The 19,635-nt window shown below is 33.6% G+C and overlaps 1 protein-coding gene across 4 annotated transcripts in view; it reads right to left on the bottom strand.

Moving 5' to 3' along the window:
* The window catches only part of dnc (phosphodiesterase dunce), a 331,146-nt gene that overhangs the window by 309,030 nt on the left and 2,481 nt on the right, over window positions 1–19,635 (bottom strand). For all 4 annotated transcript variants that reach the window (XM_067358185.1, XM_067358186.1, XM_067358188.1 and 1 more), the window contains 2 exons: window positions 7,464–7,662; window positions 6,669–6,783 (listed from right to left, as the gene is read on the bottom strand). In XM_067358185.1, coding sequence (XP_067214286.1) covers window positions 6,669–6,783; window positions 7,464–7,662 — 314 coding nt within the window. The remainder of the gene's footprint in view (window positions 1–6,668; window positions 6,784–7,463; window positions 7,663–19,635) is intronic.

Here is a 19,635-nt window from a genome sequence, read left to right as displayed (position 1 = left end):
GACGTAATTCATTGCGTTTCAGCTCGCATGTTATCACGTCGCCGCGGTTGCGACGAAGCTACGCGCGCCGCCATAAAACAGGGTCCTTGTTCTATTACTGCGCCGGCAGAAAGAAAATAAACGGAAAAAAGAGACTCCTCGGCGCAAGAAAAGTAGAAAGAAATGCGAAAACTTTGACCACCACTCATAGAAAACTTTTTTCCGACCATCCCGCGCGCGCTACGGCGTGATAAGAAACGCAGGAAAAACTCTGATCCGCCGTCGCGACGTGAGAAAAATTTGCGAAACCATAAAAACATTATCACTGCTAAGCATTAACAAACATAAGCTGATCTATGTACTTGCATAACAATTTTTGCGAATCTCTGCATATACATTCTGGAATAAAAATAATTTTTTAGGAAAATATTTTATCGAAAAGAAAGAAAAATAAAGTATACTTTTCCGTACTTAAAAACTATGTACAATTTCCTGAACTTTGGCAGAAACTGTTAGACTCTTTGTTACGCTCTCAAATTGGAAATACGTGAAAGATCTTCAATACTTTTTAAAATTTCTTTTGTGCTGTCATTCAATCAATCATGCTTATTCCAAACGAACTTTTATGCCGTAAGCATTCAAAGGGCGAAACGACCTGATTTTAAAGAGCTTACTCTGTACAGTAAATTGTTCAATATTATCCGGCATTAGTAGCAGTGCATTAAATTACTTAGCTCTGATTGTGCTGTACTCGATCTCTTAAAGGCAATTTTATACAAAGTAACCTTTCGGCTAGATCTTTCTCGATATGACTAAAAATGCCGTAAGAAATTATCTGAAGACAGTCCAATAAATTCAGATTCCACAACGCGACTTCGTTAACAAGGTAAGTTTTCAACTTTTTAATTATTGAGTAACTTTATCTTGTTTATATGTTAATTTCTGATCAGAAAGCTTCGATATTTCTCTTAGAAAAATTGAAAAATTAAAGAAAAAGATCAGGTGAAGAATAGCAATGTTATTTAAAATAATACATCGATATTCGAAAAACAAAAATTCAAAAACAATAAAATGTTCTGTTACAGTTTTGGACTCTTAAAATATGTCAAGACCGATTTCGTTGCCCTCGTTCCTAAAGAGGGGGGAAAAACAATAACGATCGCCGACGTGAAGTACAACTTCCCATTAATAAAATGTCAGAAATAATAGAGATAGGGATTTCTCTCTCAAAGACCGTGTTAATTTGTACGCTTTCATGCCTCGAGGCAGTTAGGCTTCGATTGCTTCGGTTAGGCTTATCATGCAAGAAATTGCTTTTTTACCTCTTTTATTTTTTCCTAAATGCAAAAATACAAATTTAAAAAAAATTTGCCAAAAAGAAAATTAAACCACAGCTACATTGAGCAGAAATCTATTATATTACAAATATGACATTTTGAAAGCGGGAGTAATAGTTCAAAATAGTCGTTACAAATTTCCAAAGTAATGACAATTCACGCTCCAAAAAGTACAGTCGTCGCATCGTGCCGGGTATCGCACCAGATCCTAACTAGATGCTTTGTCCATTTCTACTTATAATACATACAATGCTCTTCCGGCCCGCATTTACGCGGAAATCCATTTCTGGAAATGGTGCAATTACACAAATTGGATTTCTTCTCTTTGTCCCATACTCGATTCGCTTTCTACGCACTGCGTGCTTCCGTGAAGGAAACAATCGGACTTCGCACTTCAATGTCCGGAAATCATATCCCGTTTATATAACGAGATCATTTACGATCGGTTTAGCTTGCGACAAAAGTAACTTGCTTGCCACGCTGATTTTACAAGACGAGCACTGCTTCTAAAAGTACAATTCTGCGATTACTTTTCGGTATTTTCGCAAAATGGGGCAATGATACTTTTAGCGTGCCTCACTTCGATTTATTTCACTCGCGCGGTCGTCTACCGCGATAACTTTTTCCACTTCTGCTCGACATTACTGCTCTTCTTATATAATTCTTATTCGCGAGAAAATCATTTTGTATGTCAAATAAAACATATCGCGCGACTCGAAGCAAATCATTTGTAATAATCAAATAATTCAGCATGATGAAACTTCGCGAACGCAGTTAGTACTGTATTTAGCAACGAAATTATTTCCAACTGCCAGGCACAGAGGCACAATCATATTCCATAATTTGCAGGAGAAAACTTCGTGCAGGAATCTTCGACGTTTATCTCAATTTCTCGCGTAAATCGTATTACTCTAGCTCGATACTCTTGATCGAGACAATCGTCATCTCGAGCACCATCGGGTCCAGGTCAACGGACACCGATTCCCAAGATTTCCCATGTGCTTTTTCCGCCAAACTTTTCTCACGAATTTATCTCGTAGAAAAAGAGCAACAACTCAACGATAAAATCACAAGACAAACAAGCAGAATCATTCGAGACATTGTTGTCAAGTCTTTTTCTTAAAACATATTTCCTAAAATCATATTTAAAAATAAAAATTAATTTCTTCAAATAATATTGTTCCACATTTTTTGGTGAATTTTTACCTCCAAATTAATTCTTTTAATTTATAACTAATGATCCATTGTAATATATTTAGTATCAAATACAATTATCTAATTTTTATTTTATATTAATTTAGAACGTGATTTTCATATTAGATGAATCAAACTCGATACATATCATATATATATTCGATACATTCAATAATAAATACAGTACTAAAAATACATTAGTTAATCTGGACAAAATACGATCTTCATATTACATGAATAAAGCTTAGAAAGTAGAAGCTCTGAACAGAAGCAAGAAAGATATAATATAGACTTTGGTATAGCCTATCATAAGAAAGTTGGAAAATGGAAAAGTTTCCGATGCGGGAAAAAGTTATCGAGGTATAGACGAGACGCACAATGTTTACACGTGATTGCTTGTCTGTCTAACGATCGGGCCAATAGTAAAACTGTTCGGAATGATATCGTTCATTATCTCCTCATAAAATCGTAATTTAACACCAAAAAATCAAAACTGCACCAAAGTACCACGCGGGATTCTCCAAAACGAGTCGGTATCGCACAAACTGTAACTCGTTCAATGAAATTACATCAATCACTTTGCAACACCGGCGTATCGGCGTCCGGTGAAAACCAAATTCGAAGCATCGAAACGTTCGCGCGTGTCATATATGTCGCAACATTTACAACTCTCTTTCCACCGCCGGCACGAACTATCGCGGCACGTTGCGCATACTGTCTGACTTATTTCACGTCACACCACTCGAATAAATAGCGACGTGTCCGCACGCGTCGATTCAACGACGAAAAGAACGTAAACGTGCGCTTTCGACGAGCGCGGAGTGTGTAATACACCAGCGTGATTGAGTTCCGCGCGATATTTCTCGGCAAAAAAAAAAATACTCCAGAAAAATTTCGCGTTTTGATTTCAGTCGCTGAAACGCCGAGCGTTCAGGCGTTAGTGCACCGTGGCAACGTTTACGCGCGACTATCGGCTTCCCGATAGAAAAGCACACGCGACGCGATGCATCGGCGACGAGCGCGTGCGTCGGTTTATTCGACGCGAATAGCGCGAGGAAGCCGGTCCGCGGAGCGAAACGCGCGGTGCGACCCGTCTGCAAGACCGTCACGGTCACAACAAAACCTAAGGGTGCTCACCACCACGAGGAGTGGCGACGACGTGTCATCGACTCCTCGATCACGGCGACATCTTGGTGCCATGCGATTAATCGCAAGTTCTAAGAATGTTTGACTACCTGGTGCACCAGGTTACCAGGTAATTCCTTCACGACGAATGCGGTTCGCGTTATATGATTATTTATTTTTAAACCTGAAAAGCTATGTATATTATAAATCTAAAAAAGAACATATTTCAAACCAACACGTGCCAGATAATCACGAAAAAATATAACGATTTTCTCCCTATCTATTGTATCATATTGAAAGAGATTACGATATCATATTTAAAGTGGTGGCTTCCGCTGCCAGGTGCAGTGGTTATTAGATAATTTGCTCATCGTGAACTTCTTATAACGTATTATACATAAAAAAAATTAACACCCAACAACGTAGAAGTTGAAATATTTAATATTAAATTTTAATAAATTATCAGGATATATATTTTATTTCCTTGAGAGATATTTTGTTACACAAAATGCGGCAAAAATCTTAATACAAACGGAAATAGAGTACTTCTCGTATAAAAGTAAACGAAAATTATAAGATATATTTTTTACCAGATTTTATTATGGAGAAAATTAAATTTAAAAATTGCAAAATTAATATCTTCGCACTTTTCTAAGCTTGAATGATGTTTTATAACTTTATATCATGTTTTCAAACTCAGTTTGACAGCGGTCCGGGAGATAAATAAAAAAGTACAACCAAAGTATTTAAAAAACAATTTGAAACAATGTAAGTTACTAAAAAAGTTATAAAACATCAAATGTCAGATAAAATATAAAATATGAGAAAATTATCAAATATCAAACTTTTTCCAATAACGCGTGTTGTATTTTTATACATAATTTAATAGCAACTAAAGTCGATGATGTATGACACAAAGTCAAATCATTCAAGATAATTATCCAAGCTTGGAAAAAACATTATTAAATTTTCAGTTCTGGAAATCAATTTTTTCAAAAATAAAACCTTATAATCTTATAATCTTATTCTATATTTTATTTTTATTCTTTTATTAAAAATTTATCTATTTTGGTTCGTATCACAATTTTCACCACAGCTTGATAAAAATATTCATTTTATTTCATTTTACATTCATTATTGATTATTATTAAAAAATTCAATAGTTAAATCAATATTTAATTTTTTACTAAAAAAAGTTGATTTAGCGCAGATAATAGGTTGGCACATTTATTAAATTTAATAAATTTAATAAATTTCATAAATTTCATAAATTTCATAAATTTCATAAATTTCATAAATGTGCCGATCTATTATTTGCGCTTTTTCCGAAAATCTTATAATTCATGTAAAATTATATCGCAAACAAAGTTTGCAAATGATATTGATTAACAAGTATATCATTCAATCGTAATGTTCATAATTTATTCATTTATGTTCTGAATCAAAATCCAGCCACATATTGTTACATTCCTCACTGTACTGTGTCCTATTTTCCTCATTCTTATCATTATTTCTTTGACATTCCTAGATAACTGACAGCCAAGTATCTTATCTATACTATTCTAGCAGAATAAGGGTTCCTCCCTTACCCTAATTAAAACTCCTTCATTATCTCTCAGCTGCCAGCCATAATACAGATTGAGTTATCCTTATTTATACGAGAAGATCTATATATTTGCTAAATAAGGATGTGTAAACTAATTTTCTGGTTGAATAATCCGAAAACTAAACAAGAGGAACTATGGGTATATCGACAAGCGAAAACTAGTGCAAGAACAGCTCGTCTGGTACATAAGATATCGATTTGCGCGGATCGATGGAAAAATGTATGGACCTTACGGTCGGTAACTGTCTCGCGATACGAGATGAAAATTGCAGATGGGAAAACGCTTAGTGTGTTGGACAATTGTATATTACTCGCGAAAAACACACTGAATTACCGACGAACAGAATAACAGGAGCAATGTTAACTAAAAATGCCACGTACAGATAGATTTGCACTTTTCTCTTTCTGACATCGATAAGGCGAAAAGATTCGGAAGCTGCGTAGCGCAGCAAACATAAGATGTGCAATATGATAAACAATTTCGGAATACTTTGCGATAACATAATTGATCAATTAAAATGCAAAAGCTAGTCAAAATTCAGTAAAAAATTATTAAATCGTCTCATTTCACATAAAAGTTTCGGTAAGTCTTTGTAAAAGTTAAGCTTTTAAACGTTTCACTCCACGCATTAAACGCGCAAAAAATGCACGATTGGAATGATAAGCAAAGATATGATAAGAGTAATTGTGCAAACAACGCTAATGCGTATCACCTTTACTCGGGTGATACAGCACGCGATATATTTAAATATATAATTTTTTAACCGCATATATAATGCCCAACCGAATTACGAAGTCATTTGCCCATTATTATTAGACTGTACAATCGGATGTTCAATGGATCACCGCATCCGTATGAGCTACGTGACAAAGTCAAGACCTCCATAAGCATGCAAATTTATGTTAACAGCGACACACACAATCAAATTACCATAATAATAACATACATATGGATCCGTTTTCTAGTGAATCCACATGGATTTGTGATTGGCAAAAGGAGTTAATTATACGCGCGGCACTTTACGCCAGAAGAAAGTCAGAAAACTGTAAAAACACACCGCGCTTTAATAACGTTGTGAAGCTTGGTAACAGCGTACTTTGAGTATGCTTAAGTAAGTGTTCGGTGCTATGAGTCGCGATTATCGACTTAGCGATGTTCTGCAATATTATACCTCAAACACGGTAAACGTGAAAGTTCTACGTTTAGTGCAAGAAACTTCTGAATTATAATTATAATTATAATATACTGTACATCTGATTTAATGCGATAGAAACATTTATCGCAGTCAAGATACATGTTCATGGAACCTCAATTGTTATCTGCCGTTCGTGCACTCGGCACGACGACGGGTTTTGTCGCGATCGAGACACGCTGTTGCGGAAACAGAAATTACAGGAAACAGCGAGAGAAATTCTATTAGACTCACCTAAGTGCACGCCACTCCCCGTCTGTGGTTGTGGTCGGCGCCGATGTGCTTCTGTTCGGAAGACTCAAACGAGGACCGATGCGCAGTGTCATAGGTCGTCTCCTTCGCGTGTAATCTGAAACAGTCGGACAGTACGATGAAAATCTGCGAAACGAGATCGTGTGTCTAATGTGACGTAATTTGCTTTCGCCTGGAGGATAATATCGTTCCACCTGGAAAGCAGGTGTTTGCAGAAAGAATCGATTTAAAGAGATTACCACCGCGTAGGATTGAACGGTGATGATGATAAATTTCTCGTCGTGTATCTCATACACGTCTCTGCAACACATCTGTTTTTTTTTTCTTCGTAAAATAGAGATATTACAGATTGTGAGACAATCGATTGCAACATCAATAAAGCCCGTCGCGTAGTTGAATATACAAAAGTAAATGCTCTCCGACGTTTTCCATTTTTTCTCAAGTTGCAATGTAAACTTATTTTGCATCTTATTTTACATCATTCTAAGGTAAAAATATAAAATACTTCAATTTACAAAGTATTTGTTTATAATTTAATTTTTAGATAAATAAAAAAAAACGATTCAATGTAAGAGCTTTTTCCAATTTCACCGCATGTTTTCATAAAAGACGAGAATCTATACTTTTTTCGATAAATACAATTCATATTTATACATGTCTTTTTTCCATCTATATTCCCTCTCAATCTACAGAAAATAAAATCTAATGGAAAAAAAACGTAGCTTGTGTTTTATGAATGCGTTTCATACTAGGCAACTAAAGGATTCATTACATTACCGTTCGCGGAACAAAGCGAGTTCCGTCCATGCAAGACATGAGGCGATAAGTATTGTGAATGTGGATTTGTGGGGGTGGGCGGGGTAGTCCGACTCGGAGCCGATGTGGTAGTCCAAGGCGGTGCTGCATCTCGTACGACATTTGTTTCCGTCGTAACGACGGGGATCTCGTTGGTCACCCGCACTTCTATTCCCACAGACTATCAACAAGAAAAACAAGAAACATGAAACATACACACGCATTCGAGAAAAATAACATTATCAAATATTTTCCTTTAAAATAAAAAGAGTGGCTACCATTACATCGAATTGCGTAATATTCAATGTTTTGATAATTGAGCACCAAAATTTGAAGCATTAAGACATAAAAATCCTCTTAAAATTAAATGGACAATACAGAATAATAAATAATGAACAATGTTACAAAATTATGTACACAGAAAAGTTTATTTTAAATGAATTATAATTTAAAAGCCATCGATATGTCGAGAATATAATTGAGGAAACAGTATTCATATTTCCATTTTATATTCCTCCTCCCCCGCAGCCATATCATTAAATCACAAATTCGGTTATAATTAACCGAAATTTGTATGAATTTTCGTTGATCGCATGTGGGTCGAAGTATAATTACTAAATCACGTACAATAGCGTCGTGAACAGGCGTCGGGTGTGTCTACTGTACTATAAAATGTAATTATCCGATACAAAGACAAACGTTTCTAATAAGATCGAAACGCTTAATCGAATTACGAATATTACTCTGCACCGAGTAGCTAAGGGTAAGCTAATATCTACTCTCAACCGGTGCGTAATACCTGTTGACCGTGATCCAGATATTTTCTCCTAGAAGGGCAAGGTACGAAATGCTAAACTGAATACATGGCATACCTTCCCGTAATTTGTGCACATTTGCCAAATTGTATCAAAACGGCCCGAGGTAGAATGGAAAATTTTCACGGTATGAAAATCTTCCTTTTTCTAAGTTCTTAACAGTTTAAAAAGATTAAAAATATAGCGAAATAAAGTATTGATAAAGTTGATTGGTCCTTTGCTGAAATTATTTGCAAAATCTATAATACCTAAATCTCTCTCAGAATAAAATGTGCTATTGCAAATCAAAATGTCACTAATTAATCATAAAATCATTTATTTCTAGCAGAACGATTCTCCAAATTATGTTGCAGTGATAAATCACAAATTGTAATTAAATATTTAAATTTAATTAATTATTAAATGTATGAAAAAGTTAACAAGACCCAAAAAATACAAATCACAAAAATGTACACCCGTAAATAAAATTAAAACAAAAAGATATGACCGTACAGAACGCAAAATAATATTTCATAATTATATGTGACAAGCATAAATTGTGTCACATAAATCACATCTTATTTCCATGTATTTGTTTTACACCGTCATATGTCGACATTTGGACATATGGAATTTGACATTTCAGTTAGTCGATAACGTTACATATACGTATTGGCTTGTTATTTGAAACTGTAACGCGGATATGCACATAACGTTGCGCGTAGGAATAATTGGGAAGACGATTACTGCACGCCGGAATAGTCGATGGTTTCCGAGCAAATTGCCTAATTAATGAACAGCCTCGTAGCTGTAGGAAAGCGACTTCATTATCGCATTTTTCGACTAGTGAGAAAGAGAATATATACAGTCCCCGATTTATATTAAATCCATTTAAAACTGTAATTGGAGTCAATATCAAAGAGTTCAAGATAGAAATCTACAGTAATGCAATATTGTTTTAAGGAAGAAAGCTGAAATATCTTCTATGAGACTATAAGAGACAGTTTCTCTAATATTTTATCTCGCTCGCTAGTTATCTCGCTTTGCTCAACGAACCAACAGCAAGATTTATAAAACAGTCCATTGAAAATAAATAAGTGCATGCGCTGTCAGAAAATATCAGCCATTCCTGAACAGCGATCTTATAATCCAAGACTAATACGTTTGCAATGTAATATATACGAAACATAATACTTATTTATTCTATGTGCTATATGTATCATTGATATGTGTAGATATATACACATAGAATATTCTAATTCATCAAATGTTTTCTAACTCACCAATAAATAAAATTATAAATAGTTCCTAGAATATCAAATCAATATCTATAGCAAATTGAAAAATTCTTTAAAGTGGCTTTTAGATAAAACTAACAAGTGGAATTGTAAAAAAAGAAAATCTTCTCATTAACCAGACTTTTGTATTTTTCCTTTTGCTTCTGCCAAGTACTGCAGAATTCAATGTAATTCAAAACGTATAACTCAACATTCATTCAACGTTCCAAATAGCATTAAAATCCACGAAGCTCTTATTGAATATACAATAAAATTCCATTACAATACGATATAACATTTTCATCATAATAAAATTTCATTCAATATCCAATCAATAACCATGTTAACCCTTTCAATGTTGCAAGTCTCCACATTTATTAAACCAGGGATACAAACTTCACGTTGTTTCTAGAGAAGCATAACTATACAGCCTTACAGAATTTATTCGACAAATTTTTAGCAATATAAATTTTAAAATATAAATATCGATCCCGGAACAAATGGGTGGTATAAAAACTATGCGATGTGCTAAAATTACATACTGCGAGTGAAGTGACTGTGATTGAGCGCACAGAAAATGAAAATGTTATATATAACGACAAACTCGATATAAAATTCTACTTCCGTTGGGATTTGTGGTAGTAATGCAATTTTTGAGTCATCGCAACTTTTCGCGTGTGTTAGCATTAGTTGCCATCGGCAGTAAACCCGACACACGCTTTGAACTTTCACTCAATGGAGACAGTTTTTTGCGAAGGTCACGGATATCGATTAGAACACCACTCTCCCATTGACGACAGAAATATGATGCTCTTCGACAAACGCAGTTTTTTTAAAATGCCAATTACTGACGCACGGGGATCGACAAATAGTCTCCCTATATTCGGCACTACGTTTTATCAAACTTTTTTTGAGAAAGAACTAACTTTTTATGAGACGCGTTGCAAGATTAATTAAAATCTGTTCTTTTCTTTCAAGAAAAAAATTTCTTTTAAGATCTTTTTCATAAACCTTTGCTCATTCTTGAGTTTTAAGACATTGACATCGTGAAAAAGCCATAACAATTAAAGTTTTTCTATTGTTAAAAATTAATTCGTTAAAACCTATAATCTTTTGCGCCGTTTCTGCAAAACTTCCTGATTCTCGACAACAAGATGCTCCAACTTAATATATTTTCTCATAAAATCCTTGTAGCGTTATTTTTTTTGGGATACTGACATCGTGAAAAGTCATGAAGAAACGAAAGTAACCAATGCTGCTCGATAGTTGCTCCGATATCATCCGCGTCCAATCGCAAAATGACTTTCGACAATATATCACCCGAAAACTCATCTCTCTTACTGTTTTCCTCTTTGCACTTAATTCGCGTCCTTTTCCTTCCGAATCAAATAAACGCACTGAGCAAATGTTACTTGTTTATTTACCGCAGCAAATATTTATCCGCGATGTAAAGCTGCTCTATTACCCCGTGGACCACAAGCTGTAATTGCAATATCGATCGAAGGGTTTTCCCTCTCAACTGTGTTTCCTTTCTCCACAAAGTCTGCCTTTCGAGGCGAGTCCCAATAACGAATAATCGTCTTTTCGTTCTTAACGTTTATACAATCCACTAACCAAACCGATTATCTTTAATCGCCACCGTTTCCCGTATGGATATTGCGCACAAATCCGCATAAAACTTAAAAAAAAAGATGGGGACGATAATAGAAAATACTGAATGCATGGTTAGAATACATTAATAATCCATGAATGAAACAACAAATTCAAAGTAACAATCACGGCGTTCGATCTGTACGCGTTTGAAACTGACAGTGGAAAATTTTATTTAAATCTGAGAGATATTTTATTTAAATCCGAATATCTGATTCTAAAAATCGAGTTGCAGAGATATTTAAAGAAATGTCTAATTTGGATTTGTACTTACAGTTACAAAGTAAAACTGTTCACGGTCACCGAATCAAAACGGTGTTTGACCAGAATTTTATTTCTCAGAAACGAGATTCGCTTATTACGTGAAAATTAGAAGGTAGATCTTGCTTAATCTGCAAAAAAGCATATTTTCTTCTTCTTGACTACTTACAGAAATTTCAGCGAAATAAGCCTTGATGAGAAAAAATTTCTAGCGAAAGGAAAGCGTCAAATCATAGTTTTTCCGAGCGAAGCAGGTCGGTGCAACTATTCGATTCTCGGAACTACTGTCGCGTACCTCTAAGCTGTAATCTATTGGTTTGGCTCGACAAATGTAATGAAAAAAAAAATACTCAAGCTCTTCTTTATATACCAAAGATCATACCATATTTTAAAAAAATTCCCGCCGGTTTATCAACTAATGGACCGCGCTATAGAAGATACACATTTATAAATATCGCGCTACATCTGCAATTTATTAATTTATAAATATATTTCATATAAATATGCACGAAATTTTGTAGCGCTTTAACAGAAGTTGGACGACGAAGCGATGATACGATTATATCTGCTTGAACGCGAATCGCTGCGCGTGCACAAAAACAGAGGATTTTCCTCCACATGCATAGTAAAAACAATGCGATTGCATAAGCGCGGCTCATTCGGCTTGCAATATGCCGGAATCTACAGGTGTTCGCGCAGCGTATAACAGAGCGTCAAACTGGAGTGTATTCAGCGAACACGTGTCCGATTTTGTCTAAAAATCGATAAACTAGTAATATAACCTATGCATACGTAATCACCCATTGTTTCCCGGTCGGGTAATAAAAGATCGACCCTTATAAAATGCCTCGCTCCTGTGGGAACATCCTCCCGATGTTTTTACTCTCTTTCTCTCTCTCTTATCTAAAAACATGCGTTGCTTCGCACATTGCGAATAGATTTATGAAAAATATATTGCCTCGTAAAATGATGGCACTCACTGTTCGCGAGTGGAGAAGCATATATACGACCTTCACATGAAACAAGCAAATGTGAAAATACGGTGAATATTTAGCAGTAGAAGTGAAATAAATGTGAATCTAAATTATTAATTTAAATCGTGTACAATTTTTAATTAATATAAAAACTGTGCATGCAATCTACGCCAAAGAAATATATACATATGTAACTGTTGTTGTTGTCGAAGCACAAAATAATTTTCTGAAACTTTATTCAATATCAAAATATTAAAATCAAATTGAAGCACTGGAGCTCAGCTGATCGTTTAACATTAGAACCGCAGTGTTTTATTATATCTATAACATTAATTAATGGCTGAAAAAAATATTATGCTTAGTTTTAAAAACATGCTATTTCTGAATTGTATTTCAAGGTTTCATAATTTTAAACTAATGTATACAAAAATATCACTCTCGCGTGATGTTAAAGATCAAAAACATAACTGCAGCTGCGATTTTAATGTTAAAGTTTTATTTGACGATAGTAAAAATCAAGTATCGTGTCGAGAATTCTCAAGAATCAACACTCCCATTCTATGGACGAGAATAACAATACACCGACACGCGGTGCATCCAAATCTAATGCATCCAGATCTAGTGGTACCAAGTCTCAAAGGGATAAACTGAGATCCTAATATCCTCACACGCATGCACACATAGATACAAGCAAAGCACGTTCTGCGTAACTGGCAAAGATAAATTGAACTACTGCGTCTGACGGAATTCGGTATCAGCTTGTAAGACATTGCGTGGATGTATTGAGACAACAATCGATTGACGGAGTAAGAGCAACGTGAGCTTTAAATAAGTTCATTGCTGAATCCTCTTGCTGTACTCCGCTCTACTCTCTACCTTGCCTTCCACCTATCCATCTCAATTATACTTCTCAGAATTCCAATACATAAAACAGATAAGTTTGTAAGAAATAAAATTTATAAATTAAAAATAGATAACTAAGAATGTTTAAGATGGATGTAGCAAGTATAACCTAATCAATTTTTTTTAATTTCAAAAAATAATTTACATAATAAATTGAGTCAATTTTTTCCACTTTAATTAATCTCTTAATTTTCTCAGATTTTTAAAAAGATTTTTAAATCAATATCAATCCCAAATATTTTTCTCAAATTTATATATAAACGAATTAAATTACTATTGCGTATTTTGATTCAAGATTTTACCATATGTATAATCTACAAAGCTAATTTGTAAACAATACGCTCTTCTTACGGAAAACGTATATATATTTGCTAAGATTTTCCTTCAGATAATTCCCATTGCAATTTAGAAACACGTGGGCAATATCAAGTAGTCGATCGCTAATTACATAAAGTTTTCCCTCCAACTTCCGGAAGCCAAGGTCGTCTAGATAGGTTTTCTTTAGAAACACGTCTTGATACGTGCACAAATACACATTCAAAAGAGAATCGAATTACAGAGAAAGCTCCCCCTTGATCTTTCAACTCTCCCTTCCTTATTTCGCCGATAGCTGTTACAGGAATAAAACAGAGCATCCATCACGAGTGAGACCCTTGAGGAATACACGATCCGATATGTTATCGAGAGATAAATTCCCGCTCTAGAAATACCCCTCCGACTATGTCGCACAGATAATCGCTACGCTCATCGATGTCCTAACTTTTTAATTAAATACAACGTTGCCGCCTATATGTGCGAATGATTATTGCGCGGAAAAATCTTCCGACTCGCTGAAACCGAGAGCGACCTTTGGCCTTCCGCTGCTGGAAACTCGATACTTCGTAAAGAATCGACTATCCTCCAAACGGCATGAGAAATGATATAAAAAGACGCGATCGTAAGACGATGCCGCATCTGACGGTGTCGTGTTTGTTGAATTAGTAATACAATAATATAATTTTTTAATGCGAGATTACAGAGATTAATAATGACTAATAAACGACAAAGCAACCATCAATAATCCGTTAATCATTTGACACTAAATTCAATATTTAGCGAGATACGTCGAAGCTGCGTTTTACAGCGAGAAAATATGAGATGCATCACGCTTTTCTCTGCGCGTAAACTTTTCATATTCATCGGAACTCGGTAGAACCCGTCGAAACGAACTTCCTCTGCCATTCACCACGCAAATGCATTCTTCATGCTAGACCGGTAAATGACGTAATAACTCATCGAAGGCATTGTATATGTGTTTGTAAGTGTGTAGGCGTTCGCGATATCGTGTGAGGACGGCAATAACATAAAAAAAAAGTAGAAAAAAATATGAAAACGGTCTTTCTCCTTTAAAGAGCACATCGGATTTGCGGAAAAACTACTTTGCTTTCTCAACGGCTTTCTCAACGACGCAATTAACGAGCAACGTTTATTCCCATTTCATCGTTAATTTATCACGTAATGCGAATCGAGACGGTACAAATTAACGTCAATAAGAGGCAAAAGTGGTAACTGTAAGGACGACGGATTCCACTGAGCTGTTCGAAAACCTTTGAACTATAACTTCCTAGCAATAACTTGTGACTTATCGCAGAGAAGTTTATATAGCAACTTTATTCGTAATCACGCCAATTCACTGAGAAAATGCGATAAATTCATAATTCTCTTTCTCCACCTAAAATCAAAAGTGCATATACATTGTTTCATAACAAATAACGCAGTTTTTTTTCAGTAAACCATAGTAAAACAACGTTTTGAGAAAACTAAAATAAATAAAACCATTTTTTACACAGCAAAGAAATTTTTTTCACACAGAAACCAATAGATTTTTTTGACAACTTTGTCAACTTTTAACTCAAAATTTAAACATATAACATACAAAAACAATATTTTATAAAAAATTAAAAACTCTAAAAGTAAAAAAAAATTTCCAATTTCTAAAGATTAAATTTTAAAAATATATTTTTTCTAATAAAAGCATTGGACACACAATGTAAAATACAATGATACAGTTGCAATATTGCAAATAATAAGGAGTGAATAAAGCTTTATATAGCAGAAAGAGTATTTAGTATTATTTAACATCTAAGAAAATTATTTCTCACGACACTGGACGATTTCACAACCTCTATTTATTACAATGGAAAATTATCTCGGCTGTGCAATGTAACCCCGTTTCATAGTAATGATAATTTATTCGCGACGCTAACGAGTTCTGATGCCATCAGGCTTATGACGCAATCCGAGTATACATATGTAACAATATTTACTGTACTTGTCTCTCTTTTAAAACAGTTCTTCCGATTCCAAGATAATACAATTAAAAATCGTTTTTAAATTTTATTTTTTTCATCGTATTCCTCTCTGAATATTTTAAATATATATTAAATTTTTCTTTCAAACCAATTCCAACCCAAATATACAAACAAATTTACTCAAAGCAGTGAACCAGACGAATGATTCAGACAATTTCTTAAAAAATTACCAGGGAATGTGACAAAGACCAAAAAAAGAACCGTTCAAAATTTAAGGAATGCCGTGGAAATGCTCTAGAATATTAAAGTATGTACCAACAATCTGTGACGCAAAGTGAGCAAGCAATTACTCAACACGCCCTCAACTTTATGTTCAATAGAAAATATTTTTAACATCGCAATATTTTTTTCAGATATTCAGATTCAACATACTAATATCAGAATATTAAAGATAAATATAAATATCATTAAAAGAATTAGATTATAGATACAAATGTGATAAAAAGTTAGACTAAATTTGATATGCTTATTTTGTAACTTTCTAACTTTCGACAATATTACTGTTATACGTGTTGTTGCATAACATATACGCATGGAAAGACACATAACAACAGTGACATTTGATAAAAGTTACAGAATATGCATGTGACGCAATTAAAATTTATTTTTGGCGATATTCACGAAAAGCACATGTTATAAATGTATCTATCGTCGCCGAAATGGCAGAACATAAAACATCTGTATAGGTTATAAATGTGTTAATCACAGATTTACACGTTAATTGTGCAATCGTCAGAATCAACAAATATATCGAAAATCGAATCAGAATATATTGATTGTCCGTTGGATTCCACATTCTTAGGTTTGCCGCTTTGCAATGCCCCAACATGCTCCTACTCGCTCCAATACGCTTCAATCTATAGTATACATAACATAATACTACAGATTGGAGCGTATTGAAGCGAGTAGGAGCATGTTGGGGCATGCAACGCGACAAGCCTCTTGAGTTCTTGTTTACGCGAATTTTCTCAGAAAAAACAAAGGACGCGACGACTCGGTTACGCACTAACTTGCAACCTAAACGATGTGGCATTTTCAAATATTTATCTGACTTACCTAATTTCAACCTTTACGCGATATGAAAAAAATTGTACATATGTATTATAATTTTTTGACCAATTTCTATGACAATTATAAAATTTTAATTTTAATAAAATTCTACAATTTTATTAATATTATTTTTTGAAAATCCACATGCATTAATTGATCATATAGATATGTCCAGTACATTTCTCAATTCCTTTTTTAATAAAATTTTATAGTTATTACAAAATTCTCTAATTTTATTAATATTCATATTTCTCAATTGTTTCATATAATTAATTCTCATCTTATTAATTTTGATGGAAATTGAACAGTTGAAATTAATTAGCTAATGAATCAGTAATAATAATGTCATATATACTATGAGGATTTTAGAAGGAAACAATAATTGTTCTATTTTATCGCGATCAGATTTAAATATTTTTATATCTTGTACATCAATACAGCATAAAGTAAACATGCTCATTTGCTTCTACGTAAGCACGAGGATGAATTAATATCACTCATACATGATAGATAGTTAAATCACGGAATTAATATGGAAATTAGCATGCATGTTAATTTGCGAACAAACTTCATGAGAACCGCAGTGCCCGCGCGTTTGAAGCATTATAATCTAATCGGTTGGAATATTCGAAAGAGTTGCGTAATCCCCAATCGCGTTTCTCGCGCGTATTTATCGAAACCACAGTGACGTCGACATATAGCTGCACTATTATGCTTACTTACGCCTAAATAGATTCCTAGCATTTAGAAATTGAAATGCTTAATATACTTCGTACTATACCTATACAATACGCCGAATGATGAAAAAGAATCTCGAAAAAAGCCCGTAGATTCAATTTTCTAGGAAATAACTACAGCATGGCGTTTGTATTTTTCATTTTACATCTTAATCACATGATATTTGCTTTCTATTTCACTGTAACGTTCGATAAACAAATAATCGATAAACAAAAATGCGTTTGAAAAAGTCCATTTAAACGGATCGATTTTTACTATACCATTAATACAAAAAGAATACAAAAAGAAAATCATATATAAATCGCATTATTTTGTATTAATAATAATCGCCTAATTAAATATTTAATAAAATAGCACTTCTACCATTTTATGTTCCAAGACATATTTTGTATTAATATTTTCACTAATTAATATTATGATGCGTTAATGTAATATGGGAAAGATTAATGCATTTTCAAGTTTCATCTGCCTTCTCGCTTCACTAATAATACGTAACGTGGCCAAAATTGTGACCGTATTAGCCTCGAGGGCACACATCGGTACAGCACACATCAGTAACTTTACGGAAAAGGGGCAAACAAAGCGACGGACGGCGAAGCAGGTGGAGCGAAGGTACATAATTAAATTGTTAGCTAATGGAGAACACCGCATGTAAATAAGTGCGCGCGACACTACGCGCAAGCTATCGTGCCTTCTTGAATAGGAAAAGCCGTTCAAGTTCTATTACACGTGTGCGTAAAAGAGGTGGTGCGGAAATATTTCGGGAAAATAACTCAATCGACTTACTACGTTTATCGACAATCAAAAGTACGAGCAATAAATAATAAACCATGTTATAAAAATCAAGTTAAAAGTTCAATAGATCATTATTATCATGAAACAGTGTAAATAAATCATTATTTTTGAGGATAAGATAAAAATAGCTAAGCAACCAATTGTACCATTTTCAAAAAGATTTAATTTTGCATGGCATTTGAAACGCATACGTTTATATATAAATTTAGATATTATATGTACACATTTATCCGTTATTGTATGTACGCTATCGATCTTTTGCGCACATATGTATTAATATAATATATACGCACGATTCGAAATATTAACTTGTAATCTGAACTCGTAGAGATATATAAATTCGATTATTTAATCAAACGAGACGTTTTGAAAAGCACAAACACAGTAAACTTTATTACCCTTTCCTCTAATATTTTTACATCATATCACAGTCACTAGGATTATATATATATATTTTCCGCCCATAGATGTTTAAAATATTGTTTAAAGACAAAATATAACTCGCGCGTCAGTAAATTGTAATTCAAGAAGACTATTAATAATCGCACCGTGCAACAGTATCAAATAAAAAGAGTTTCAGAATAATTTTAATCATGAATCTTATCAGATTTTCACTCGCAACGCAAAGCATATCTCAAAGCAGAAGTCTTCAAAAGCTCTGCCGAGTATATTAAGATTTGTTATATTGAGAGCACGTCCGTATATAATTTTCAATTTATCTCGTATAACTTATCTCGACTTGCTCGTGCATTCACGCGTAAAAAGTAAAAAGAAAAATAAAGCGAAAAATAAGGGAAATAATGAAGTAAGTTTTTATAAGTATTTTCATTGAAAGATATTATAATAAAGAATATTGCCCAGCAAAATTTATATATATATATATATATATATATATATATATATTTTTTTTTTTTCATAAAAAAAATTGTAAGCATAAAATCATTCATACTTGCTCTCTCTTATCTACATAATAAATATATCTTAATGTTCATAAAATTAGGCGTATTTTATATGTCATTTTAAAGATGAATATTATATAAATTTGATGCATAACAATTAAAATAACCAATTTATTGTTTTTTTAAACTCTAATGTTCTTAAAATCTTCAAACAAAATAAAATAATTTTACGGCTATTATGGTAAAATAATATTCTTTATGATTCAACAATTATTTATACTAAAATTTGACAAAATTAAAAAACTAAAATCATTAAACGTTAACAAACAAATAGAAATGCTTTTCAAAGCATTCATCTTTAAAGAAATAAAAACATGTATAACGTTTATATTTTTATCCAAGCTTACAGTTTAATATGTCGAACGAATGCACGGATATGAAACGTTAAAAAAAACGGTTATG

This window comes from Linepithema humile, chromosome 6 (genome assembly GCF_040581485.1).
Source record: "Linepithema humile isolate Giens D197 chromosome 6, Lhum_UNIL_v1.0, whole genome shotgun sequence".
NCBI classification, from domain to species: Eukaryota; Metazoa; Arthropoda; class Insecta; order Hymenoptera; family Formicidae; genus Linepithema; species Linepithema humile.
This window is presented reverse-complemented; position numbering and strand designations above follow the sequence as displayed.